Genomic DNA, 21171 nt, shown 5'->3' on the forward strand with positions numbered 1-21171 from the left:
TAACTCACCTGACCCCTGAGGACCATTGAGAGTCTTCTGGGAAAACGACCTTGGTCAACTGACTATGAAGAATCGACAGAAGCTATACAGGGACCGAGGGAGGTAGCAATTCATGCCAGGTTCCGACTGATTCAACTAAAGAGCCTACACAGGGTATATTATCCCCGAACCACACTACATCACAAAGGACAAACCAAAAATGGGTAATGTCAAGGAAGATGTGGGCAGGAGTAATCATTCTTTATTTTGTTTGTGGGATTACCAAATATATTGGAAAGGGATAGGGAGAATAATGGTAAAAGTAGTGGGGATGTAGGTCCCAATCGACCCAAAATGGTTCCTGTTGATGATATCGAGTGAATGGGCATGGCCCACACGCATGACCTATGGCTGGTATTGGCTGCAGTGATTGCTAAATGCAACATTGCCCCCCTTCATAGAGTGGCAGACTGGATTTCTTAACTTGACTGGTGTCAGCAAGCAGAACACACAATCTACCTAAGCAGAGGGTGCCCAAAGAAGTGGGAGAAAGTCTGGGGGCCCAGGCGAACATATCTGGGCATATAGTGGGTAGGTGAGGATGGAGAGGGCAAGGGGGGTCCATGACTTATGCTTATCTGTACTTACCTATTGGAAAATGCTATGGTGGACAATTGCATAACTTGTAAATTTGATTAAATAGTATGTAATTGAAATGTTGATTACTGAGCATGATCAATAAAAAGAATGTTAAAAAAGACTGCATTATGAAATATCTAGAATAAACCAACTGATTTGTAAATGATACTGAGTCCTGAGTGTGCGTTACACGCAGTGGCATAGCTAGGCCTTAGGCTGCCCATGTCGGCCCCTGCGTTTGCTGCCTGCGGCGCCCTCATTGAAGAGTGGGGGGCTGGCAATTTATGCGGCCGCGACGGCCACAGGTAAGAGAAGGGGGTGGGGGGACGGTTCGCCACCCTCAAAATTAGTGCCACCCCCACAGCCCCCCTAGCTACATCACTGGTTACACCCTTACTGTGCTATTTGGATTCAAGTGCCAGCACGCTCCGCCGGTAAACGACCATCTCGCATGGCCTCAAAGGTCTCAGAAGGGGCACTCTTGTTGTTACATATAAGATTGAGCCTGAATTCAAGGGTGTACAGTGGATTTTTTCAAAGTAGAATAGATGAGGATATTTCACTTTAGACCGAAAGCATCAAGTTTGTTGTTATGGGACTTCTGGTCTTCCGTGTACAGACTATAATTGGGAATTCAGGGGGATTCTTGATGACCCTGTAGCCAGGATCTAATTTTAATGGAGAGGTGAGGGGGTCTAATTTTAATGGAGAGGTGAGGGGGTATGAAAGGGCAATAAACATTTCACTTCAGAAACAACAGCACAGATTTGTGGTTAAATTTCTGAAAGTGTGACCTAGTAGCATGTATGGAGGTAGGGTGGTGATAATGGTAGAAAGTATTTGAGGGGAGTGTTGCTCTGTGGGAGCAGTTGGAGAATGTGAGAGAGAAAGACATGAAATTTGGGGAGGTAAAAGTTAATAACTGAGGGAGAAACCACTTCAAGGAAGAGATCTCTAAGTATCATGCTCTGGCTAGTGTCTCTGACTTGCTGTTTTGAGTTTGAAGTGAGGAGGATGGGGTATTTTCAGATGCCTTTCTCTGTTGTGGGGAAAATTATGAGGATAAGTGTTGTGGAAGAGTATGAGGGGTACGAGGTGGCAGAGTTACGTATGCAAGGATGAGTTCAGCGGATGGTGGGAGGATTTGGAATGAGCCATTCAAGAGTGAGGGAGCACCTTAAATTGGTAGTCAAATTGTGCAAGGGCATCATCAGTTGAATGATTTGTGATCCAGCAATTCTTGAAGATTGAGATTGACAGCTTACCACTGAAGAGTTCAGAGCGGAGTATCACCAGTTTCTATCCATAAAGAATTCTTCTAGATTCCTCCACCTTAATAGGGATAGGTGGTGAGAGAAGAACATGGGGTGAGTTTTTAAGCACCTCTCACAACCCCACAGGTACTGGTCAGCAAAGAGTGCTAGTGAGAATTCTTCCATGGCCTTTTTCATGAAGTTCTTTGCAGCATTTCTCGGGAAGATGAGTGAACACATTATTTTATAGAAGTTAGGAGCAGCATTAGATATTTTTTGAGGTGGAGGGGTTGTTGGATTGAGCCATTGTATTAGGGCATACTAGAGAGAGATAAAGCAGGGGAACAAGCAAGTTACTGTTGTTTTAGTGATTTACAGCTGTCCGATAGGAGTGTTAAAAATCAAGATAATCAAGATGTGCAATGAGTATCCTTAGTTGAATCTTAGGAAAAAAAGCAGCTCAGATAGAGCAATATTACAGAGCCACATTTTATTATGACTTCACTTTAAAAAGAAAATATTGTGCTTTTAGTCTAGTATGAGTTAAATTGCTGCTATGGACCTTATTGGGTTATTATTACTGCCTTATCACTTGAAGCTTTCTAAATCAGATTATTGTTGTTGCAAGCACACACCTTGTGGGAGTCTTCTTTCTCTTTCTGCAAGGAGCTTCTGTAAATACCAGTTATTGGAAATTATGGCATGTGTCCTTTTCTTTTACATTGATCATAATCTGTTTTAGTTACTCCTTAAAGAAGCCACACTGAAGAGCATTTTTCAATATATATCCAAGTCCTTTTTTCTCACAGCTATTTTGATGTGCAGTCTAGCATTTTTCTAAGGCACTATTGCAGCAAGAATGGCTACCAAAGGTAACTACAAGGGGAAATTGCTCAAATTAAGACCTTCAATGGGAGGAGCCACTGATTGGGTGAGCACCTCAAGCAATGTGAGACAGTGCTCCACAGTCTTAGTCAGTCAGGCTCCAAACACCAGTCATCAGCAGAGAGGGTTCAGCCAAGAGGTTCATTTGGAACAGAGCATGGGACATCAAAGTGACTCAGTAGCGGAGAGGATAAAACAAATGAGTCCTCTAGGAAGCTTGGAGCATTAGAGTCATCAAGCCAAGGGAAATGAAGAAGATATGGGAGCAGCTGCTATCCAGATATTGGGACCTGAAGTACAGTTTACAGCCCAGCGAGCCAGCTGTTGTTTGCCTTGCTGATTGTGAATGAAGACCTATATGCAAGACTTAAAGTAGCATGGACTTTCTCTTATAGTGGTCTCAAGCCAGGTGAGCTTGACAGGAAGCTTCTACGCCATCACCATCTTGCTAATTCTGTCTGCACCTGAAGGTTGAACCAGCCGCAAAGCCCCAGAGAGACTAATCACTGTAATTAACTAGAACTTTAGGCATAACTAAGCAGCACTTGTAGTGTCGCCATAGCTTTGTATTTCAAAACATTGGTGATATCTCCTGTTTCAGTGTGCCCATTCTCAGAATGTGCGATTGAAGGTCAGGGGAGTAGGACCTGACTCTTAGAACTCTAGGTGGTGGGAGCATGTAGAAAGGATCAGCTCCAGACTGTAAGTAAAGTATCTATATTTAGGCTAGTAATTCTAAGTGTCTCTTCTAAATAGTTGATAAACCTTTGTGTTCTATCACAATGAGAGAGTCAATGTTATTTGTGCCAGTATACGCATTGCTCTTAAAGTGATAATTTCAGTTGCAAAATGACTTATTTGTGATTTTTTCATAACCACATATTAATCTAAGCTTTTAATCTTATCCACTTGAGATTCAAAAGGTTTCGGCAGTATGAGAAAACCATAAGTGCACAACAAAGGGATTGATAAGCTTGCTCTTAGCAAGATCCATATTTAATGTTTGCATTTCTTATCAATAACCTTAAAAGAACATTCACAGGACAAGCTCTGTTTATAAAGAAAGAACATGGTACCAGTCTGCGTAAATCAGCAGAATACATAAAGCTCTACATCCAAGCAGCCACCCACAGAGGGGAAAAAAGAAGTTACGAGTAACATTATACAGGTATGTTGGTCCAATAATGCACTCTCATGGAGTAGTTCTGTAAGAGGCTGAAAGGGGTAAGGGTAGGGTGAGTGGGTAAATTACACGGTAGAAATTAGAGTTTACCTATCATGTGATCATGAGAAGCAGAGGAACACAAATGTATAGAAATAATCAGTTAGTCATTGGGGAAGCCTGTGTGTTAATATTCTGTTAGGTAGATATATCATTTTACACATGCCTGCTCAATCCATTGAGCTAGAGGGTATGCTTTGCAAATAGGATGTACTAGTGGTGCAGCGAGTGTGCCGTGGGTGCTAATACAAGCAAGGGAAATCCCTCAACCCCTGGAGAGGTAGTAGAAAACCCCTGTAAAAGGGGCACAGTGCACCCCTCACACTTCCCGTGCCACAACACCAATTACACTATTGATAGCTACACACCCAGGACTTACACTGTCTCTAATGTTAGCACTATATCTGTGACAACTGTACATAGAACTTCAGAGCTCAAAGGTGTTCTGTTTCCATGTGTGAGTAGCTCACCACAGGGGCATAACACAGGTTTTCACACCCCCTGAGGTGCCGTTTTTGTCCTGCACCAGCTGCATTTATTTAAAATGCTGTCAGACACGCTCCTATTTGTCTATGAAAGCCTGCTTATGTGTCTATTATTATTATTATTATTATTATTATTATTATTAATAATACTTTTTTCCAGGCACCTGAAAACTACTTGCACGATGTGGATTGTACTCATCGGCCTGTGTTTAGCTGGTTCCATTGGTAAGTGCAACTTCAGGCAAAGTTGAGTGAGCAGTGCACATCTGCAGAATCTACTTTTTCAGTTGGAGGATAGTTCGCTCAATGCTACTAATACAACGAGATTCATTCAGAAGTATAGCTTAAGAAAAAGTCAGAAAGAGTGCAGAAGGAAAACTCACAGCTTCCACAATGTTCTAATTGAGTGATTCATAACCGGTGGTTGGCTGGCCTGGGGGGGTCGGTTACACCTACTCAGGGGAACCACGACTGTTTAGAAAATTAAATAATAGTACTAAATGAATCAAATATATATACATCAAAAGAAAAATTTAAAGTTTTAAAATACTATGTAAAAGAGATGAAATTTGAAAGTGTAAGTTAAAAATAAAGAGCCAGATTTACTAAGTCCTTGCGTTGCCATTGCGTTCTGCATAGGGCAACGCAAGTGCTTATGTCAGATATACTAAGCCATGCAAAACTACCTTGCCTGGCTCTGCGTTGCCTTGTAAATGTGGAGTAACACAAAGCAGCAAAAGTTGCTCCCTTTTGTTACTCTGCATTGAGAAGGCGTTTCACGGATGGAGTGTGGGTGTTCTCATACATCTACCCATGGATTTTGGCATATTCCCAGATTTCCTAAGACTAGTAAACCTGAAAATGTGACAAATTTCTAGGTCTTTTCAACAGAGGCCTAACTAGGAGCAATATCTTTATTTCTCCTCATTATTTCCACTGTCTATGTATGCTGCAGTCTGCAGCACATGTAGAAAGAGGAAAATGCTTCTGAGGGTTGTTTTTGTGCAGAAAGGTGTCCCTTCTTGCACAAAAACAAGCCTGCTTGTAATGAAGGCATTCTTACACCAAGGCGCAAGCGTCCCTGTGCTGGTGCTACACTGTGTGCGGCAATGCTGAGAGACAGCAAGAAAGCACTGCCTCTTAGTAGATATGGCTCATTACTGCTCTCTTCATTTGACGCAGCACAGCAAGTTGTCTTGCTGCATTGCACTGCATCAAATCTGGGCCTAAGTTGGTATCCCTATCTTCATTTGAGGGGAGTAGTGCAAGTACAGCATACTGGTTCAAGATTGGACAACTGGTTGCCTCACTTGGAGAAGAATTGGTATGCACGGATAAAAAGAGAAGATGAACAAAGAACAAAAAGTATAAAGTGATAGGCTATAGTCTAGCATATCACTTTATTTTTTTGGAATAAACCAACATTTTGAAAATTCATATTAAGTGGAAAACAAAATTTAGATTTTTGCTTACTTTTTGTTTGTGAAATAAATAAAATACTTCATTATTTGTGTACTTGTTTGAGGCCTGCCAGTCTCTGTATTTTTGTGTATCATTTTGAGACTTAAATCGTAGAAATTGCTTACGTTTTCAATAGTGATTCGGTGAGGGTCCACAGATGTCCCAAAGTTAAGAACGAATGTTCTTACTGGTATTTGAAGGAGCAGCAAAGTATTCATAAGGTTATGGTGAGCTCATCAAACATAATCTGCTCTAAAATCATTATGTATTCATTTCTTAATGTACAGGGGTTTACCAAATAGTATATTTGGAATTCTACCAAACATCTGAATAAAGTATTTAGCTGAAGCCTGAATCAAATAGTTGTTTTAATAAAAAAGTTCAAAACCAAATACACGATGTTCTAAAAAAATGAAACAACTCTGGAGTTTCCGTGCATCTTGTACCCTTGTTTTCATAGACATGAACGCCAAAAACACATTTTTCCAAAATAAGTTTGATTTAGGTTTTCTTTAATATTTCCGAACTATTGCATTTTACTGCGGCTGATCATAGTTGTTCTCCCAGCTTGGAAGAATTATAAACTATACCTCTCAAAAAAGGAGATATAAGGGTATACATTTGTTTATCCCGTCCTTCTCGGGTACAGCCCATTACGCCCCTACCCTCCTATTTTCATTTTGCATGAATTATAGCAGTTTGCACAGCAGATACCTATAACAGAACTTATTTATTTGTTGTTGTCAGTTTACATTATTTGCTATCTGTGGCCATTTAGAGACAGCTTCGGCTGTATGCCATTCCTCCTGTGGCTAAAAAGATACATATTACGAAGATATAAACGCCCATCTGTAGTTAAGGTTGTCACCTGACTTCATAGAAAATTTAATTTTTGCACTTATAAAGCCAGCTATCAGAAAAGAAACTATATAAGGAAAGTTAAAAAACAGAATTCCTATTTAATATGTATGAAACCAAAACCCAACAATCATGTTTGATATATAATGTACTGTGGTAATGATGTCCAGTAGCCAAGATGTAATTTAAGAAGGTTTATTTAGTCTTAGTTGTAGCTTGGTAAGTACATGTAGAGCAGCCCCACCGCCCAGCAGCCTGCCTGCTTCTTAGCCCATGCTCCAACTGTCACACTCCACCTCCCAGGTACCCAAACATTCCATTCATCATCACCACATCAACATTCCACGCAGCAAATTCACACTGGCTGAGCAGCAAGGGAGAGAGCTACAGAATATTACATGTCCGTTATGTAATGTAGTATTGAAAGTGTGCAAGCATATATGATGTTGAAAACAGGGCATGGCGAGTGTGTGATAGGACTGAGTGATTAACTAATGTTGTTACTAGTTTATCTTCCTCTTGCACCATCGCTTGCAGAAGATTGAGCTACAATGTGAATGAGAGACAGAATACTGTTTATAGATTAGTGTCTTTTTACTACAATTGTAATATATGGTATTTTATACTTTGTATGTTGGTCATATATGCCTGGAAATGTATAATGTTGAAAACACTATATGATGGGTATGTAGTTTAATTGAGTAAGAATGGTGGAATGGGAGCTATGGTTAAGCTCTTGCCATAAACAGTGAATTTCGCATCATTTTAGGTTTTGTGCTGGAGCTGCTATTACATACTTGATAACCATAATTTTCCTGTGCCTTAATTTTTTCAGGGACTTTGGTACTGCCCCATTTAGCCATTGGTTTCTCTGGGTCAGCCTCTTTAAGCCTTGGTTGATAATAGCATCCTTCAGATTTAGGGAGATATATAAAAGAAAATATTGAAGCGCGGGGTAACATCAAATTTGGCAATGTCGCACTCCACCATTTTCAAAACGCAGGGATGCACCTTGTTTACAAAAATACAGAACACCCCTGCATTTCTTCTAGTGCTGGCACTAAAAAAGCTGCTTAACGCACACTCAGGCACCCTTGTGCCATGTTGCAAGGGTGCCTGCACTGCAGGGGCGATTGTTTATGTGCAGGAAGGGACACCTTCCTGCACATAAACAGTCTTTAAAGGCGATGTTCCTCTTGGTGTCAGACAACCGAAGCATCTACTCTTTACTGTGCACTAGGCTTATGAGTTCACCTTTGGAGTGCACTGCATTTTTTTAAGAGTCCCTGTGCACATCTGCTGCATTTCCAAAGCAAAGCAGGGAGAGGCAGACAGCCTACTAGTGATGCCATCTGGAGATCCACATATTTTGGGCACTGATTGTGCTAGATAAACAGTTACAATTCTTTGCATTTTGTAGACTCTCTTGTCTTGATGATGGCGATGTCTGCCTTAAAATGTACTCTGTATTGTGTTATGAAATAACCAATATTTTACTCTGTTAATGGCAAGTTACACTCCAAGGCTATAGAAGCACCTCCAGGAAATTCCATTCATCCACTCATCCACTTTCAACAATTTACCAATTCATTCCTTCATGATCTCATTTATAAATCGATGCATTCACTGTTTATTCTTCCATGCACCCAACTGTCTATGCACTCACCTCTTATTTCAACTATCCACACTGTTGTCTTAAGCCTTGTTAGGGCCCGGAAAATACATATTTTGGGCTCCCTGTTCGTAACAACGTTGAATTTTGTTACCCATGTGTTGGAGTTGTCCCTTTGTGCAGGGTTATCTCCAAACCTTTTGCCTTCAGCCTCTTGTTTTCTGAGCCCATGTTTGTTGGCTGTTAGTTCTCTGCACACCTTACCACTTGCTGACCAGAGGTAAAGTGCCTGTGCTGTAAAATTGGCTTACATCCAAATGGCATATTTATTTTGCTTGTAAGGCCGTAGTAAAGTTGTACTGCATGTACCCAGGGCTTGTAAATTAAAATTATACTAATGGGTCTGCAGCACTGATTGTCTCACCCACTTGAGTAGCCTTTTAAAGATATCTCAGGCCTATCATTGCATCCTGTGTGCAGTTTCAAACTGCCAGTTCGACCTGGGAAAATAAACCATTTTCCAGGCCCAAACATTCATTTTTAATATATTTGTCACTCCTAGGATATATCCTAAATAGCACATCGGGCTGAGTGCAGTGTATTCACAGAGTTGGACATCTACTTGTAAGCTTTACAAGTCCTGGTAGTGAAAAACTCTTACATTTGTTTTTCACTACTGCACGGCCTACTTCTCCTATAGTACAGCATTGGGCTAACTTATTACATTTAATAAGTAATAACATTCAATTGGAGGTGAGTAGGAATGTAGAGTATGGCATCCAAAGTATTATAATTTAATACCCTCTTTAATAGCAGAGTCGTAATTTAAGGCACAATTCTGAAAATGGCACTTTTAGAAAGTTGGCATGTTCTTGTCCTAACCATTTTATGCCTGCAGCCTGTATCCTGGGTCACATGACTAGGTGTTGGTTGTTCTGTATTGCCAACAGTCAGTGAGACAAAGAGGAAAGTGTGTTGTCAGGATGGACCATCTCTGACTAGATGAAGGGGGGAGCTGTCTCCTACTAAACTTGCACATCGCTAAGGTTCTGCCTGAGCATATTCACAAAGGGTTTAACAATAGTATTGTGTGACGTCAGACAAGTTGGGGCCAGGGCAGGGAAGCAGGATATTCCATTCACCTCTGGGGATGCAAACCTTCAGAACCTTCTCCTACTTCAAAGTGTTCATCAGGTATGAATAATGGGCCCTTGGACCCAACTCTTTACTACACCTCTCGACTTGTGGAAGACTCGAAGGACTGCAGTGCTGCTCTGGAAGAGGACCGTAACTCTGTTGCCCTTCTGCCATCATGCCTGATTGAGGACTGGACTTGCATCTTGAACCCATCTTGAACCCAGGGCCACCAAAGTGACTCCAATGGCTAGCTAGTTGGCCTCCTGATCAGAGCCTCAGGGAAAGAAAAGGCTTCACCTACCTTGAACCCAGAACCTGGGTGGTGTCTGCTGTGATTCCTACCACCCAAGTTGTGCAACCCCAATCCTGCACCCTTTGGAAGCAGGCATGAAGGTGCTCTTCCAGCCCAGCTGTGGTACTGTCAGCAGATCTGATGCAACACGCTGCATCTCCATACAGGTAACAGCTGGTGTGCAATGCATACCCAATGCAGGACCTCGCATTGCTGCCCACAGCTTTCTCTGAATCACCGCTGCGCAATGCATTCTCGAAGCAGGCCTTCGCATCACATGCCCCTCATCAACAGCATTCTTCACAATGACACAGGACTCCGCATTGCAGCCTCACTGCAGCTTCAGAACCTCCACTGCATGGCTCATCCTAGAAGCAGGACCTTGCTACGCTACACAAACAGTGATTTAAGGTACACTGTGCAGCAGGCCAAACTTGGTGCCTGTATGTGGCCCAGGCTCCACCGCTGTAAGCCTGAACTTGTGACTATGTCCCAGCCCAGAGCAACCAGATCACCACTGTTGGCCCTTTGTGCTTCTAGGTGCTATTTTGACTTACATCTTTAAAGTTCCACATCTTAGATTCTACTGATTGAATGTTTGGTGTTTTGGTCCCCAATAATTTAAATTTTGTTACTCTATTTATCTACATTTGTGTTGGTTTTTTCTTGTACTGGGTTTTCACTTTATTACTGTTTGAAATGCTACACAAATACTTTATTTCACAGGAAAAAGGGGTTCTCTATAGGGATTCATCTTATTATAATTCTTAGCTCTACAAGAGAGACATAGGCCCACATGCATCAAAGCAAAAACCGGTCGCAAACGGGCAGATTCTCAGAATCTGCCCCTTTGCGACCGGTATTTTTGCATTTGGGATGCATCATCCCAAATGCAAAAATCGCAATTTAAGTAATCTCTAAATTGCGATTACTTAAATTGCGATTGCATTTAAGGAATCTCAAATTGAGATTCCTTAAATGCAATGCATGAAAGTAAAAATATTAGAGATTTTGCTTATAGGGGGAGCAAATTTCCATGAAGCTGAACGTCATGGTAATTTGCAAAAACTTTGAAAAATGAACTAACGTGCATTTTTCAAAGTTCCATTTTACACACACACACATGCCCTTGGGGCATGTGTGTGTGCAAGATGTACTCATATGCAGATTTCAGGGGTGCAACAGGGTGTCCTTTTGACACCCTGGCACCCTTGAAATTGCATGAGAAATTTGCGATTCTCTAATTGAGAATCGCAAATTGAGAATGTCTTCCCATTCATTCCTATGGGCCTCTAGGCCCATAGGAATGAATGGGGAGGTATTCCTTAATTGCAACTCGCAATTTGCGAGTCGCAATTAAGGAATGATTAGAAATCGCTATTTTCTAAGCGATTTCTACATGCATAGCCTTTTGCTATTCCTTATTAGCAAATCCTTATTTTTCGCTAATAAGGAATCGCAAATGGCATTGTCGATGCATGTGCCAGATAGTTTACTATTGGAGACAGAAGATACATCATTTGAGCTATGCAACTTGGGTTTGCTTACAATAATATAAAACTGCCACACTAAGGAGATACATTATTCGAAAACCAGACATTATACAACATATTAGACCACAAATACATGAAAAAAGCAAAATTATCAAAGTTCATAATTAATTCATTCTTATGATCCTTGTGAAATAATCTACTTGAGTACCTCAAAATCAGTTATAGAAACAGTTCACTCCTTTGGTAGTTCTAACAATGTCCATAACCAGCCCGCTAAAAACTGTATGGCCTTACGGTGCTCCTTAAACCATCCACAAATGTCCTGTATATTCATAGCTTAGGTAGTACATACAATAGAACTAGTGGATGCCTCCAACCCTTTAATCTTGACTGCCTCAGGGCAGTGCAAAAGGATTTGAGTGACTCCACCTTCAAAAAAACAAACATATCTCTAGTTCAATTGTATTATTACTGCATATGTATACATATATACATTAAAGTTGTGTAATAGGTGGTGTCCTCACTCTTATGACCCATATGTGAACCTGTGCATCATATAATGTGGAAGGTATTTAAAAAACAATTAATGAGGAATGATTTTGAACCTGGCCGATAGGAACATATTTATAACTGCGATGCATGCAGGTGCCATGCTGTGGACTCACTGGAACACACTGCAAGGGAAAAAATAGAGTTGATCAAATGTATGCTATAACTAATAACACCAAGGAAATCTCTGGGTGAAAAAGACATTTACTTCTCATGTTACAGAATCCACGTTGTTTCCCTTAGAGATGCACATGTTTGGCAGAATAACTTTTCCTATGAAATATAGTTGCCCAGGCTTGCATAAGGTTAGTCAGACTACTGTCTGAATACTTTACACATTGTCTCCTAAGTTAAGCCTGTCTGATTTTGTGCCTAGCTGCCAGAGGATTGAGCGCAGGTTATTTTCAGGGTTGCTTGTGTTTCACTTTGACTTTGACAGAGATTGTGCTTGCTGCTTTTGTAGGGTTCCAAACCCCTCAACCAGTAACCCAATTGCATATTTACAAATATACAGAGATGTTCATGAGACACAAAAAGTTTACTTTCTGAGGGAGGCTCTTGGAGAGTGGGGGCCTAGGGCATTTGCTCATTTTGCCCATGCCCTGAAATGTCTCTAACTACATCATCTTCTAGGCCATCATTCTATAGAATCATCAACCCATCCATTCTTCTAGCCATTGAGCCATTCTCCCAGCCATCTCACTAACCAGACAACCGCAGTCACAAATTTGCAAACCCTTGAAAAATACTTTCAAGCCTTGTTAGCTTTCCCAATGTTTGCTTCCCAATTCATAGTGAAAGAAATGTGGTTGACGTACTTTGACTAGTCCTGGGTGGTAAATTCCGTTCCGCTCACGGAATTTGTGGAATTTGGGTAATTTCTCGTTCCGCGGAGAACGCGGAATTGCCCAAAATTCTGTGTTTTGCGGCTTCGTGGAATTTTTTGCTTGTTTACGTTCTCAAAATGCATGTTCGCAAGATATTTCCCCCCGAGCACGCAAACAGAGTTCGCGAACAGGAAAAAAGCATCACGAACAAGCAATTCCACATGTTTGCAGAATTTCTGCATGCTCGCGGACATTTTTTACCGTTTCGCAGAGCTTTGCTTAGCAAGACTACGCAAATTGCGCCCACCCCTAACTTTGACCCACTTCCCCATTCATTTATGATTAGGACTTTCCAGTAGTATGTCTTTGAAATTCAACTTAGATTCAAGTACTATTATTTGTTCTTTTGTATTTGTCACCCTGAATGTGTAAACAATTAATGTTGCTAAAGTATTACATGTCTCTTTATTAAATTATGCTTAATAAAACTTTACTGCCCCTACTGCAATTTAGATTTGCGACCTTCAAGTTATATGCAATTTGTTTAAATCTAATCAGCACATACACATTGTTCACTCATGTCTGCATGTATAGTGTATGACTTGAATAAAAAACGTTGCGGTTTCTTTCCTTTTATTAACCTACATGTTGGAATGTAACATATCTCACAACTATTATCCTTTCTTATTACTTAGTTTGTTTTATATTTACACATTTTTTTATATAGTTGCATGCATGGATACTATTGGAGAACTAGCAAATCGAGGACAGACACCTGCTAAAAACAGATTTTGTAGGGCGTAGGATAGTGTTTTCTATCATATCTCTCACTCTCTCTATAAATGCTCAATGTTGTCATCAATTATCTAATTGTAGACTTCATGAATAATGTTTTAGAACATGTCATGAGCGATGTAATATGTGAGGTCATATGCAGTGCAAAGCGATGGCAAGAATTGTAGTTACTTCAATTAACTATAACTGGGGAATTTCAGTGTTTCTTTCATTTAAAATGTTGTGTTAAAACTGACATTTTCACCCAACTATAACCTCATTTTAACCTTTCTGTTTTTCTTCAGTGAATTTCTAGATTTTTTTTAAGGTGAAGTAATATTTTATAACTATATGTAACTATACCACCCGCTGCCATGCACGGCCTGCGGCCTGGCCCTGTGATAGAGAAATTGCATTTTGGATCCCCCCTTTACCTCAACCCCCGCTTAGTGAATCATTTCAAAACATTCCAGGAAGGAGATGAGGCAGATGTATTTGGGGAAAGTTTTGTGAAGATTGGTTAAATGGCATCAAAGTTATTAGCAGATGTAATGAGGATTAGAACTTTAACACTGTTTCATGAATCCTCATGGCAATTTCCAAAAAGAAGACTAATCTACCTCAGCTCCTTCCTGGAAAGTTTTGTGGTGGGCCGTCAGGTGGGTACAGAGAAAAAGGGGGATCTCAAAGTACTTTTTGTCTATTCATTTTTCCAAAATAAAATTGAACAGCGATACTGCAAAAACAATCTTTAAATAGCATTTTCTAACTTCGATGTTTTCTGCTTAATGCAGCACACATAGAAGTTACAAAACTACATTTTTTTTTTAAATGATTGCTTATGTGCTGGAAGGGACACATAAACAATCAATGGCATTTTGATGCCTGGAGACTGAAGGAGCTCAGGGGTGAGAGGTGCCCCTGAACAGCCAGAAAGAGTGTGACTGGTGTCGACCAGGGAGTGGGTGAGCGTGATCCCACAGATCCGGAGGCCCCCATAAAAGACGTGTGGCAGAGCCTAGACACCCATAGAGAGGCAACAAGAAAGTAGTGACACACCAGGCCTGGACTTCACTTGGTGTTGGGTCTACTGTGTGTTCCCGGTTGGGTCTTCGGAGTGAGAACAGTGACTGGTGTGGGGGACGAGCCATCTCCAGTGCCTCACATCAAGGGACTTGCAAGCAAGAGCATAGACGATGACACTAAGCCCCCGGATGAAGCCCAAGGGGCAACACGTGACTCAAACAAACAAAATAAACAAGTATGCCGTCCCTACACCAATGGCTTCCGCCCAGGAGCGGCGATTGGAAGGCACAGTAGAACTGTCCTTGGGTGCAATAATGGAGGCAATTGTGGAACTCAAGGGCTTGCTTAAACCTAAATTAGAGGCCATAACGGTGGATGTGAACCTCCTGCGGGTCGATCTTCACAAAGTGGCTCACAAAGTGGCAGCTGCAGAGAAAGATGTGACGCACCTACAGACCAGCACGAAAAGCCTTAAGGAGCAAGTTCGGTGCCTTAAGAAGCAGCAGGAGATGATGGCGGCCAAGCTCGAAGACTAGGAAGGGCAGGCATGGAGAGATAACATTCGAGTGGTCGGGGTCCCACAGCGGATAGAAGAACCAAATGTAGACCTGTTTCTGGAAGATCTTATCCTCAACCATCTTTAGCCCCCACGACTTTCTATGTATTTTACTACTGAACGCTCACATAGGGCGCCCATCCCTAAGCCAAAGCCTGGAGCCTCACCCAGAACAATCATAGCACAACTCCTCAACTATCAGGAGAGAGATACAATTTTGCAGACAGCACGCGCACGTGGCGATCTGCATCATGAAAACGCAGTGATACGTTTCTTTGCTGACTTCACCCTTGAGGTCCAACGACAGTGGTGAAACTTTGAAGGCGTCACAGGGAACTGCATAGTAAAGACATTAAATAATCCATGTTGTTTCCTGCGAAGTTGAGAGTGGTCGCTGAGGGGAAGACGTTGTACTTCGGTATGGCTGAGGAGGCCTGAGAATGGCAGGAGGGTTGGCATGCAGTGAGCTGCACCTCTCCACGTGAGAGACGATGCGGCCTTACGAAAGACCAGCAAGGGGGCACAACAGACCATGGGACACAGGCTTCAGACTGAGGTATGCTTGGGAAGACAGATTCAGCTTCGGCAGGGTAAGCGACATTGTAAGTTTGGTGCCTAGTGACAAGCGGGGGGCTGCCCTCCATCGAATGGATGATGAGACTATGTGTACAAGACTTTGCCCACCTGGAACTATAATTGGATGATGGCCAGATGTATGGCCAGCAGGGCAGGACCAGATTAGTTGAGGTTTTGGGATGTAGGGATGTCGGTATGGTGCACTACTATGCTCAACACCTGCCAACCCCTTGAGCAGTTATTCAGTTCAGGGCAACAGGCACTCTGCGAGTTAGGGACGTGGGTGATTGTTTTACCCGCCAGCAGGGTAGCAGGGAAGGGGGGATTAGGGTATTGGGGTTATTCTAGTTTTTTTAGGAATGTTCACTTTTGGTTTGTAAAACCTTGCTATGCAGGTTTCAGACAGTACTCAGTGGTTACGTCGACGTGGGTGGTATCTGAATGCACAGCGAAGGGGCAATTTTCTCCCGCATGGAAGACCAGAGTGTAGATGTGAAGAGCCAGGGCAAACATCAACATTTCAATAATCTTGGGTTCTGCCCTGGAACGATAATGGTTTGGGTAATCGTATCAAACGTACTGTAGTCTTGCAATACCTCCATAGACATGCCCCAGAACTGGTACTTCTCCAGGAAACGCACTTTAAAGGCAATAGGTACAAGGTGCTAGATAGATATGGGTAAAAGCTTGCTGCACACTCCGTTTATACAACAGGTTCACGGGGGTAGGGATTCTGATTTGGACTGGCCTCCCATTTGTAGTGGGGAACATCTGGCACAACCCCTTAGGAAGATATATGGCACTTACTGGAAAGTGGAAGAGCCAGACGCTGGATATAGTATTGGGCTATATACCACAAGTGTTACATACCGAAGTGCTGTCGGCTCTGGGAGCCTTGCTGGTGGATCTCCCATCAGGTATTTTAATATTAGGGGGGATATTAATTCCACAATGGATCCAGAGAGGGATAGGGTAACTAGGGCAACAAGGGGGAAAGGGGTGGAGCCACTGCGTACCTTTGCAGAAGCTATGGGCCTAACGGATATATGTCGTCTTCACAATCCTCAGGAGCCACAGTACACCTTTCATTCAGCGTACATGACAGCTACTCCCGTCTCGATCATGTTCTGACTCTTCGGGGTAAAGAATGGTGGATCCGCATAGCTCACATCACAATGGCGGATATATGACCTTGGTAATAAAGCCAACAAGATGATCGCTTGGCTGGAGAGGAGGGCTAGAGAACGTAATTGGGTGGCAGAGATTTGTGACTCGCGGGGGACACCGCATGTAACGGGGAGGGGATAGCGGAAACAACATTTGAGGGCTACTATGAGGAGGTTTATGCCTCGAACCCTGCTGGAAACGGAAGCTGAATGCAGAGAGCTTCTGGTTGACATCTGGCTTCCTACGCTGTCCAGTGAAGATTGGGAAAGTATGAACAAAGATTTTACCATCGAGGAAATTGAAGGGGCAATCCAAGACTTACAGTTCGGGAAGGCCCAAGGGCCGAATGGCCTACCAGCAGGGCTATTCAAGAACATGAAGAGCTTTTTTTTCTGCCATATATCCTATCTATGTTTGAAGAGGCCAGGGACGCGGGCGGCTTACCAGTTGAACAATGCTCAGCCACCATCATGGTTATACCTAAAGTGGGTAAGCCACAAAACCACTGTAGCTCTTAAAGGCCCATATCTTTATTGAATATGGAAGTCAAGGTCCTCACTAAGGCCTTGGTGAACCGCCTTACAGGAGTTATTACATCATTAATACACCCTTGTCAGTCCGGCTTTATGCCACACCAGAGAACCCAATTAAATCTATGTTGCTTGTACGGCGTGATGCACCTGACTGAGTCCTGACCGGCTGAGAAGGCAGCGCTCCTGTCCATAGACGCGCGTATGGAATTTTACAGCATTGAATGGCACTACCTGTTCGCTGTCTTAGACAGATTTGGGTTTTGGTTCCCGATTTCAATTCTGGATCAGGCTACTTATCATAGCCATTCGACTAGAGTACTGGTGAATGGCTTTGTCTCCCGCTCCTTCACCTTACACAGGGGGACAAGGCAGGGATGTCCACTGTCCCTAATGATATTCACGCTGGCTCTGGAGCCTCTTGCGGCGTGGGTGCTGGCAGACCCAGTGGCCTCTGGCATTAATGGGGGTGGGCAATGAGAAGAGAAAATCTCCCTAAATGTCGACGACGTTCTCCTATATGCGACCAGACCCCGCTTTACAATCAGTAGACTCCTACAAATCTTTCACTTATTCGGGGTCACTCTGGTTATCGAATTGATTGGGATAAAGTCCTTCTATTTATGCTCTTGGACAGCCCACCACAATTTCCCCCCAAGGGGATCCAGCTTTAGGTACACACTCACTTTAAATATCTGGGCATTGTTGTAACCAAGACAGAGGCAAAATTCATGGCTCTGAATTTGTTACCCCAACTTGAACGACTGAGAAGAGACGTGGCGCATTGGTGGACATTGCCAATCTCCTTGAGGGAGAGAGCCATCCTGTTTAAAATGATGTCGCTACTGAGAATGGTTTACATACTCCAGAACACCCCATATAAGATACCTGACGGATTCTTTAAAGAGGTCGATAGTGAACTGCGGAAAATATTGTGGGACCGGGTGGTGTGAGATTAGCACTCGTCAAACTACAGTGAGGCATATACGAGGGGAGCCTGGCAGTACAGGACATCAGGAAGTACTACTGGGCATCGCAATTAATGGTGATAAATGAATGATTCGTCGGGGACAGAAATGCCCTGGCATATCGCGTTGACCATCTGGTGATGGGCACAGGCGTCTATCCTGCCACTCTGTATCGTAAACGAGCTGAGAAGTCTATGCACCCCCATACAAAAGCGGTGTTGGATGCTTGGAAAGGGCCCAATTAATTATTTGGGTGGGACAATAGATTGACGGAACGTACACAGCTGTGAGACAGTGATATGCTAGAGGAGGTCAGGAAATTGCAGGGCTTTGTCAAATGGAAACTTCTGGATATTGCCCACCTAGGGGATGTATGGCGGGGCCCGGCGTTCATATTCTTCGAAAACCTACAGTCGGAGTTACAGCTAGTGGGAACAGAATAATAGAAAATAAATACAGCTAGGGCATGCACTACTTACACATCTCCATGAAGGGGAACGTATGCCAGAATATAGCCCCTTGGAAGATCGGCTTCTATTGGATCCTATCCCCAAAAAAGCATTATCCCTAACATGCAATCGATTGGGGGCGCTAAGGGAGGCATGGGAGGCTGACAATGGGTTACTGGAAGACGATGGTTGGGTAGAAGCCGTACAAAGCCAGAGAAAAGTGGCAATTAGTGCAAGATTCAGACTAGTACAGTTGCAGATCCTCCATAGGTACCATTCCACGAGCACGCTCATGCACAAACTTGAACGCATACACACAGACACCTGCATTCGGGGCTGCAACAGTAAAGGTACCTTCTTCCATATCCACTGGGAGTGCCCTTGTATGCACCACTACTGATAGAAGGTTACACGGGTGATGTCAGAGGTCCTGGGACAAGAAATTCCCATAGACGCCAGATGGCAGATACTGTGTGTAATGGGGGAATAGACATGGCCGAAATACCAGAAAACTCTGGCTAATGGTGGCTGCAATGGTGTCTAAAAGAAATACAGCTCGGGCATGGGGGCTGCTCTGCCGCCAAGAGTGGGTCAATGGAAGATTGACTTAGACTGGTGTTGTACAGCAGAAAATGTAGTGTATGAAGGCAGGGGTTGCCCTTAGAAATGGAGAAAGTGTGACACCAATGGGTCGCTTATAGGTGTTTGTAAAGCAGAGGAGGGGAGGGTGGGCGGGGGCTGGGCCTGACACCAGATTGGGCTTGAATTCCTACATGAGAGTGATTAGTCTTGTGATCAAATGAACTAACTGTTTGTGAGGCAGAACTGTGTTATATGATGTTTTTATCATCCATTTCCTAAGGTCACTGTACTATATACTGCATACATTTTATATTCAATAAAAAGATCTGTTAAAAAAAAACAGGAGAAATTAAACATTTCTCCTTGGTGCACCAGGGTAAGACCAGGTTTTCCCTGACCACAATGTTGGCGCTGCTCCATATTTACGCCACCCATGTAAATATGGGTAAGCATCAAAATCAATGGACAACACCCATTTCCCCCCCCTTCACGCTAAGCATCTACATCGCCACTACAACATCCCTGAAAAGTGATGTTGTGGTGGCGATAGGGCTTTGTAAATATGCTGCTCAGTCCCATACTCTGGAAATAAGTTTCAAAAAAGATATAAGGGAGCTTGGTAGTGATACCCTGCCCCTACTATGCCTGATGAGGGAGTCTCTTAAAGAGCAAAAACAATTTTTTAAAAACATTTACCACAAATTTGAGGAGGATCCGTTTCTTATGGGGACGGCATGTGCATCCCCCCTCTTTGAGGCCAATGGGAGCCCATCCCTTGGTCTGAATTTAAAAATTATTGGAGGGAAGTGCACCCCCCCAGCCTATTTGAGGCCAAGATACAGGCTTACAGACAGGCTTAGTTGTCTCTCCCAGAGCTGATGAAACTACAAATAGAAAAGGAAAAAAGTGCAGTCCTCTTTAGCCATTGGCTGTTTTCAGCCAGTATTCAGAAACCAGTGGTTGATAGAGCAGCCACTCTTATGAAGCTATGCACAACGTATGGCCTGTTTATTGGTGAAGCCATGAAATCATTCTGCCTAAGGAATGCTAACAGTTCAATATAAGGTGTAGGAACATAGGAGCTGCTTCTGTGGTTACCCCCACTTTTTGCTTGATGTAATACTATTTCTGACTGATCTGACTGGGATCCTGCTAATCAGGACCCCAGTCTCTCTGATTTCTCACCTAAATTGTTATGTACGTACTTAGGTACATCCCAATTTAGATACTGGGGTCCCCTTAATAGTCCCTACTATATTGTACTAAGGTCCCCAGGGCATAGGTACCCAAAGGGTCCCCCATAGGCTGGATCATGTATTATGCCACCTATGGGAGACTATTCAAACTATCACTACAAACCTGACATTGCAGCCTATGTAAACTTGTGCTAGCATCATTTACAAAAGCTATAGGTGTCCCTATATCTAGGGTCACTGCACTTAAAACCTATAAGTCACCCCTACAGCAGGCCTTTCAATCCTGAAAGCAGGGCACAATGTTCTAAGTGTGAGGGTGCCTCTGCATGAGCCAGACACCCCTACAGCCTTCGGAGTCCATCCTTGTTGTACGTGCAACAGCCATATAACATATAGAGGGGCACTGCACCATTACGAGATGACAATCTCAAAACTTGCTGTAACGAACCCTGTCATGTTTAGTATCAAAAATGTTGAAATCATACCCCCAACACCATAACAGTGTGGGAGGTCTGATTCCAAGCACTGAAAAGGCCCTTCATTAGGCCCTCAGTGCTCCCGATACCAGTCTTCTAGACCCGGACAGCCCAACATGGCTGCTGACAACCAGAAACACGATTCTGCCCTCCAGCTGCTGAGGCAAGCTCGTGCAGGA

The 21171-nt window shown here is 42.9% G+C and overlaps 1 protein-coding gene across 1 annotated transcript in view; it reads left to right on the top strand.

The window, feature by feature from the left end:
* The first annotated feature begins 3805 nt into the window (after positions 1-3805).
* Positions 3806-21171, top strand: part of LOC146805530 (lysozyme G-like) — a 158209-nt gene continuing 140843 nt past the window's right edge. Inside the window, exons 1-2 of the mRNA XM_085622791.1 lie at positions 3806-3924; positions 4624-4688. Of these exons, the coding sequence (XP_085478917.1) occupies positions 4646-4688 (43 nt within the window). The 5' untranslated portion in view covers positions 3806-3924; positions 4624-4645. The remainder of the gene's footprint in view (positions 3925-4623; positions 4689-21171) is intronic.

Source organism: Triturus cristatus, chromosome 8 (genome assembly GCF_964204655.1).
Source record: "Triturus cristatus chromosome 8, aTriCri1.1, whole genome shotgun sequence".
Classification (NCBI taxonomy): domain Eukaryota; kingdom Metazoa; phylum Chordata; class Amphibia; order Caudata; family Salamandridae; genus Triturus; species Triturus cristatus.